At 42.5% G+C, this 8,439-nt stretch overlaps 1 protein-coding gene across 1 annotated transcript; it reads right to left on the bottom strand.

Annotated features, from left to right (window-relative positions):
* Positions 1-5,013: 5,013 nt before the first annotated feature.
* On the bottom strand, positions 5,014-8,172 carry sox11a (SRY-box transcription factor 11a). The gene has a single exon (XM_079370394.1). It carries the CDS (start codon positions 7,928-7,930, stop codon positions 6,824-6,826), a length of 1,107 nt encoding a protein of 368 aa, XP_079226520.1. The 5' UTR covers positions 7,931-8,172; the 3' UTR covers positions 5,014-6,823.
* Between the last annotated feature and the right edge of the window lie 267 nt (positions 8,173-8,439).

The following is an 8,439-nucleotide window of genomic DNA, read 5'->3' as shown; positions in this document are numbered from 1 at the left end:
ATCCTTACTATATGTCTTTACATCTGCCTCTATGTTATGCTTATGCACTCATAAATAAGGTGCATTGCGGGGTTTTTTTTATTGTCAATGCCATTGCAAAAAATAATCTTTTAGAGCCATACATGAATTTTGTTTCAGAGAGATGCTCAAAAAGTCTTAGGATGTAGATGCAGTCTGTTTTTCTGTATCCACATTCACATTCATTATTAATTCTAGTTGTGTTTTTCAAATATTCAGTGCTGAGGAGGAGGCAAGTCGGGGCCCTGCTATCAAAAACCTTGCAGGATAGCAATCATTAGAACCTTAGCCCCCCTGGTAAGCAAGCCGTGCTTCCTGTATAGGGCCCCAGAGGATTCAGTGTGCTAATTATTTACTGAAGCAGCAAGGACTATCAAATGAGACCTTGCGTCGCATCTAACTGTGAGGGGGTACCCTCACAGTGTAACCTGGGTAACATGCAAATAGAAGGAGAGAAAGAGAGGCGGGGGTGATGACAAAGAGAGAAAAAAAAGGGAGGAAGCGTGGGGGGGATAATGGTTGGAGTGCACTGGAGGAGTCGAGGTTCACTGGTGAGTCAGGAAAGGTGGGGCCATGGAGGGGCACAGCAGCAGAGTATTAGATTTCAGATGCATATGAATGACCAACTGCTGGCTCGGCTTGAGCTTTAGGGGAGGAATTGCATGGGCTCCCTTTGAGCTGCAGGTTTGAATCTAGATTACTGCCTGACTTAATCATGGGGTGTGGAGGCAGGGGGTCATGAATGTCTTTTGCTGGTATCATTAAATTGAAGACTTGCAGAGCAGTAGGGGTAACCTTCCCGTACATGTTTTTACTCAACTCAACTTTATTTGTGTGGCACGTTTACTACTAAAATGCAGCACAAAGTGCTTTACATAGGAATTAATGGGAAGGAAAAAAGAAATAGACAATCAGAGATAAATAATGCAAGGGGAAAAAAAGTGAAATGTAAGAAATCAATAAATACAGATAAGTACATAAGACAAAATAATGCACCTGGATATTTATTTTGGAAAAAGAAAAAATGGATTTAGGCTATTACACTATACTCCAAATTAAAATACATCAAATTAAAAGCAAGAGTTTGCCATTTCACTTTTTTTCCCCCTTGCACAATATCATCTTGTTTGTGCCATGAGCAGAAACTCAATGGTAAAAAACTATGTTCAGAATAGGTAAAGTTTTGCACCCCATAATGAACAAAAACACAATATAATCTCAGAGACAAACAGCCAAATAAACACACTCTGTCAAACACAACCCCCGAGTCTGAAAATGGGGGATGGGTGTAACACTGTGGCCTTAAATCCATGCATCTGGGCAAAACGCCAAACAGACGTGTGTATCCTCAGCAGATACACACATGCCATAAGAGAGCCCTGAGCTCTGATAATACACTAAGATCCACTCCATTTGATTAGACAGAGACAGCATTATCTGGTCAACAACAACATATAAACACATACGGACTACTGAGGCTATAAAAACTGATCCAAATGTATATAATTTAACAAAAAGACACACTCTCATGTGCTAATCTGGATTATTTTGATTTACAGACGGCATACATTATAACCCTGGACTAATATAGTGGGTTTAGGCCATTTTCACTTATTGGAAAGTGCAAAGGGCGATTGCAGCAGCTGTAAAGCTCGAAGATAAGTACTAAACATAAAGTCACAATTAATTCCAAACGAGGTTATGTAAATCCTAAAGTGACCGCAATCCGACCAACAAATGTGTAGGATTTCTCTATAAATAGAGCTTGATGTATAGTTATCATCCCCTGAGCACGGTATTGTGGTTCCTTTACAACAGGAAAAAGCACATTTTTAACCCAAAATCTGCAAAAATAGCACAAAGGGCCCCTCCATTCAGTTACTGTAACAATCAGAGTTGGCTCTTAAAAAGAGAAGCAGGTGTGCAACCGAGTTCCTGCCCTCTTAGAGGCTAATTCAAATGACTGATGCTCGACCTCCAGCAGCTCCCCACAAAAAAAAGTGACCTTCTCCCAATGAGATGTTACTGCGTGTCAGGGCATATTCTGCAAAGAGTGATTGAACTGTTTGTTTCTGTGTCGACGAGACAATAGCACTGCCGGTTCAAATTGCTCTCGACAGCCTGCTGTGTCTGCTTTCAGCACTGCACCCCCCCCCCCCCCCCAACCCCACTTATTTTCAATGTCTCATTGCCTTTGCTAAATAATGAAAAACTGCAATGAAGTTCTGAATGGGAAATTAGGCAGCAGAAGAGCATGGGTGTCACTTGCTTCCAGCTATACATTTATTATCAGTTACACACCCTGGTTTGTATCCAAGTTAAATCTGAGTTTTACTTTACTTGCTCTTTCCATTTACCTCTTATCTTTCTCTCGCTCATTCACTGCCTTCCAATGTGTTCGTGCACATGTGTGCATCTGCCAGAGTGCTAAAACACCATGAGGGAATTGGGCCTTTGCCACCCCTCCTTCTCACAAATGTGAAGGGATAGTAAATATCAGTGCAGCAGATGGGGCCGATGCTCCCTCTCTGCCTCCCTCCCGTAAGCAGGGAGGGCCGAGCAAATGGATAGCCATCAACAGCAGCAGGAGTCGCCCCAGGCCAAGACTGGAGCAGAGGACACAGGGTCTGGGCTGTTGCTCAGGCAGGCAATTTTACAGACAAATTCTCCTCGAACTGCTCAACATTAGGAAGTAGTCCTTATATAAAGTCGTTACAGCGAAGATTTCATGCTAGACAGGCTTCGCTGAGATAAACATGTAGTTTTGTCATCTGGATTCAGAAGATAATAAATGATATTCATGCTCCAAATAGCTCTTCACCTGTTTGGATCATAGTGCATGACTCATTGTTGCACAAGAGGGACCAACTGCTGGTGTGTCATTTCAATACTCGGTCACACCGCTTGCTGGATCTGTAACGCACTGGCAGCGTCTAACAGCATGACACGCTTGTGTAACAGAAGGGGGTGGCAACGGTGTCCAAATCTCAGACAGCAGATCTGGGAGCGTATACCGTAAATCCTGCCCACTCGTCAATTAACAGACAGTAAACAGGTTTAAATTTAGGCAAAGCCAGTGTTGTTATTGTTGAGCTGAAACCTCCAGCTCAGAGAGCGTATATCAGTATTCCCTTAGCAATATTAGACAGCCTCCCACTGGGAGAAGAGGAGCACATGTGGATCAATGATGACACAACATGGGATCTTACTGCGCAGCGGCATAAGCTCAGCAGTGATGTAATGCATCTGAGCTCACTGCGAGTCAGTGCGGAGGGGGGGGGGGAAAAAGATGCAAGGAAACATAAATGGTCTTATTACTTGTTTGGACTGAGACAGAGACTGCTCACAATGGAATCGTCTCCTTAAGCTCTAACATGGCATATTGTAGATGTCCATTTTAAGCAACTTTGAATTGCACACATCCGCCTCCAGACATCACTCCTGCAGCAGAGGTGTTTGTGTATGCGTCACGTAGAGCATTTGACTGTGACACCCCGGCTTATATGAATGATTTAAACGCTCAAGTGATTGGAAATTACTTTCTTTTGTTGCAAAAATATTCCTCCCCCCTCCTGCTGCATCCCTGGGTGGACGCTATCTCACTCGGCGTCTCCTGAGCATTCTACATTTCCATTTATTTATTTAAGGAGGAAATAGGAAGAAATTTCAACAGGTCACTAATTTCATTTCAACATGTACCGGTGGCATTAGCCCTGAACAGATATTTCAGAGAAGCACAAAATCAATGTTGAGCTTCTATTGGGAATAGCCCTGGAACCCATTAGCAACTTTGACCAATAGGTCAGGTAAAGTAATAGCTAGATAAATGTTTTATTACAGATTTGCAAACTGACTTAATGGGGGGGCCAGTACCTGTGCAGCCATGCATGGGAAATATTCATCATTAGATTCGTTTGCTGTAATGAACACAAATCTCTCAGTGGCCGAGGCCGCTGGTTCTTTATGTATGATCTGTTAAAGGTGGATATCAAAGAGATAAAAGGCTGCATCTTTGGTCCTCTGGAGGCACACAGCAGGTACCCTAACAATGTTAAGGTGTTATCATTTTAAATAAATGGTCTGTTATACTAATTGTATGACATCACATATGGATCTGTTTTAGTGTGGTGCATCTTTCTAATAAATTGTATTAGAATCAAAGAAGAGGACTTACAAACCGCAGCTACTGTTCTACTGCAAATTTCTTGCCTGAGCATTACACACTAAGTACTCTATGTAAAAACTATATATTTTATCCAACATTTGTTAAGTCTTTATAGCCATTACTTTTGGGGTTCTCTGTTTTCACATATGACAAAATATCAGTTTGTTTTGTGTCCAATATACCAGCTACTAACTTTGTATTTTTTTTTAATCTCAGTTAAAAAGAGACTAAGAATTGTGGGATGGAGCTGCTTTATTCTCAGACTGAATCTTTTAAGAATTTTGAATTTTTACTGGTATTTATTTTAAGTTCACAATGACCTATCCCTCTTCCTTGTGCAGATCTAACTGGTGACATTATAAAGGATTAAAGTCCATTAGGACAAAGCTTGTGAGTCTATTTTTACATCAGAATTATCTTTTTTTTTTTAATAAAACCCTTCCACATTTTTTCAGAGATTAAACTGTGTCTGTCTGGAATAAGTGCCACTGTTTATCCCTGTGTAAACATATGTCACATTTAGACATTTTCTCAGCCCTCTGTTCACAGAGCTCCCGTGTCGTTTCTGTGCCGGCCACAGTGCTACTTTTCTGAATGAAAGCCAGACACATCGAGAGCTCCCACACACTGTGAGGAGCCGCTCCTGTTTCCAATTCCGTCTCCAAGGGAACCAGCAAGTCCACCAATCACATCGCTCGGCGCAGGCAAGCGGGCAATTCAATTTCTTAAAGCAGCAGTATCCGCTTTTTCTTTTACAGGGAGGCGTGGTGAAAGGGAGCTGAGCAGAAACATTTGAAACAGAGGCAGAGTAAAGCATCTCAACACTGCAGTTTAAAAGTTTTCCTTTTTTCCTTTTTATTACAATGTGAAATCACATGTTAGTTTGAGCCCATCATTTTCAGAGTATCCGCCTACATACAAAATAGGCATCATTCTGTCATCACATCCTTTGCCAACGCAACAAATAACACATCTGTGTACATATATTCACAAACTGAAAGGACAGTCGATGGTGGTAGGTACTTATTTATTAAAAGATAAGTCAAAGACAGATTCACACTTGGAATGTGAAATAACTACTGCCTAGAACTTCCAACAAAAATGTCTCGGCATATAATTAGGTCATATTCCAAAAAACCTTTTATCAAACAGACTTCATATGTAAGACCCACATAAAAATAAACAATATCTGCTTTTTTAAGTGCAAGAAATAAAAAATACAGGTTTATGGTTAATGTTTTAAAAAAAGAAGGCAGTCTTCAGTTTTAAAATAACGTTTCATTTCATGAAACAGGACTATGGAATGTTCTTTTTTGCTTGCTTGTTAAACTAATGCCAGACCACCACTGTACCAGACTATGCCCTTTTTGCAGAACCCATTTTTCCTAATTCAGTTGGATTTGAGCTGTTTTGGTGTCAGATATGTGTCAAATAACATTCAATTTGTGATATTCATCTATAGTATGCATCACACCATGAGGCCATATTATATTGTTTTGTATCAGTTCCAGCTGATTTGTTTATTTTCCTGCCCGGACAGGCTTCAGCATCATAACATGAAATGATGTTGACAGTGCACAAGTCTGTTTTTCCATCACTTGCTACAATTGTTGATGGTCTGTATCTTAAGAGTATATATTGCACAAAAAATGAGAGGGGGAAAAACAGTATGTGCCATAAAAAATACCAAAATCCAGTTTCACACCTGCGATCGGGACCCATCCACATATCACGAGTATGATATACATAAACTCCTAACTTTACTATATTACAGTACATATACAATCTTGAAACTAGTTCCAGCTCTGAGGTATGTGTTCCCCATGATGCCAATGTATTGTCTACAAATACTCAACAAATCTGCTCTACAACTGTACAAAACCTAGTTTGAAATCACAAGGCATTTTTGATGCAAGTTTTAATTTAACTTAATCCTTAAAACCAGGACTCCCTTGCATGCTAAAAACAAATGATAAAGGGAAGAAGTGCCTGAAACTCACTGAAAGCACAGTAAGAACATTCCCTTTTAACTGTACAAAAATATGCCTGAAAATATCTTACTTTTCTTTTAAAAAGATGAGGTCTGTTATGTATCAAAATGTTTCCTCCACACCTGTACTCTGCAGAGGTTTAGGCTGCTTAGTTTTCCAAACCAGGAGGTAAACTGAATCAGTTACAAAAAACAAACATTTTGCGGCATTAAGAAATTACATAAACCGTTTGTAAAGTAACATCCTGAACAATTGTCAGTTCACAGATTTGCTTTGAGTCAGTCCACAGTCCGTTTTCAGCTCCCTGCAGTTTTGTTTTTGAGAGGAAAAGATGCATAGAAGTTCACGTATTTTTCCCTTTGTGGTCCGTTTAAGATGAACTGTAAAATGCAGACCTTACGGGAGGAAAAAATCCATAAAACCCTGTCATGCTGCCAGAAAAAAACGTCTGCAGACTTTTGCTTTTTTTGCTACCAGCTTCATAAGCATCTCATTCCTCAAACCTCACCTCCTGGTCCTGCACCTCTATCCCTCCTTCCAGGACCCCTTCAGAAAACACACGAGGAGGCAGGGCTACTTTGACCAGGACACATATATAATTTACTTTCTCCCTTCTCTGTTATTACTAGAGCAACTTTTTTTTTGCAGTTCAGTATGTGAAGACCAGGTCGGAAAAGTTCGCCTCCAGCCAGTCTCCGGCTATCATCTCACTGAGCTCTGGCGTGCAATAGTCTGGGAATTCAAAGTGAGAGCCCAGGCTGCCCTCGCTGAACGAGTCCAGGTCCTTATCCACAAGAGACAGGGAGAGGTTTCCTGAATTGGGGTTGCCCAGCTCGGTTCCAGGGGCGCTGGGGGCAAAATTTAAACTAAAGTCAAATAGCAAATCGTCCGCGTCCTCCCCGGATGAAGAGGAGCTGCTGCTGGAGGAGGAAGAAGAAGAGGAGGATGTGGACACGGACCGAGAGGATGCTGGTGAGACAGAAGCAGCGTGATATGTGCTCTGCTTGGTAATGTTTTTGATATTGTAAAACAGTCTGTTGTTTTTCCGCACTTCTTCATACATGCTGGCGCCCTCGGACTCGGCAGATGAGCTCAAAGTTGGGCTCGCGGGAACTTTGGCTACATTGTACGGCCTCACGCGCTCCTCGTCCTCCACTTTAATCCCCATCCGGTAGTCCTCTTCGTACTCGTCCTCGTCGTCCTCGTCAGTGAGCTCACTTTTTACAATCTTTGCAACTTTGAAGCTGGGAAACACACAGTCCTCCCCGTAGCCGTGAGAGGACTTGGAGCTGTTCTTATTAGTCTTTATCTTTGAGCACTTCTTGTTAGGCGTCTTGGCAATTTTGCCGCACTTCTCCGGAGACGGCGCTGATGATTTTGAACTGTCGAGCTTTGGTTTTTTCTTGGGTCTGTACTTGTAGTCGGGGTAGTCTGCCATGTGTTTCAGCCGCAGCCGCTCGGCTTCTCTGATAAACGGGATCTTTTCGCTGTCCTTAAGCATCTTCCATCTCTTCCCCAGGCGCTTGGAAATCTCAGCGTTGTGCATGTCGGGCGACTGCTCCATAATCTTTCTCCTCTCGATTTTGGACCAGACCATAAATGCATTCATGGGTCTCTTGATGTGACCGGTGGCTGTCTTGCACCAGTCCGGGTTTATCGCTACGGGGCTGCATGCCATAAATTCACTCTCCTCCGAGTCAGTAGCCTCCCTGGACATGCTCCCGTCCGTCTCGCTGTTGTCTGTGTGCTGCACCATCGTCCCTCTGTTTCAAGTCACTTTGTGTCCGGACGCTGCAGTCTCTCTCTGCTCCCCTCACTCAGCCTTCAAGCTCTCTGTGGTTTTTTTTTTTTGCGCCGGCTGCGTCCGCGTTCACTGCGTAATGTATGTCTCAAGCTCTGCACTCTTTTTCCAGAGTTACAAACTGCCTTCTTAACTAGTTATCAGCTTTTTCATGTACCCTGCGTCACGCGCAGCCATCCAATCAGGTCCCTTCCACTCCGCCCAGCTAGACTCCATACAAGACTCCCCTTAACCCTTTTATTCCTCCCTCCCCTTTTCCGAGCTCTCATTGGAGTGGAGGTGGGGATTTGTGGTACACAGTGTCTGGGGCAACACACCAGGCGAGACAGGCATATTAAACACACAGCACTATGCGCTCCTGAGATGAGCAGCACGCATCAAAACGCAAATAAGACTTAAAGGTATAGGTCTACTCCTTAAAAAAAGGGGGCGAAAGTAAGAGAAGACGTTTTTTTCCCTCTCTC

This window comes from Symphodus melops (genome assembly GCF_947650265.1).
Source record: "Symphodus melops genome assembly, chromosome: 19".
NCBI classification, from domain to species: Eukaryota; Metazoa; Chordata; class Actinopteri; order Labriformes; family Labridae; genus Symphodus; species Symphodus melops.
The sequence above is the reverse complement of the archived record's forward strand: the minus strand, read 5'-3'. Positions and strand labels throughout refer to the sequence as shown.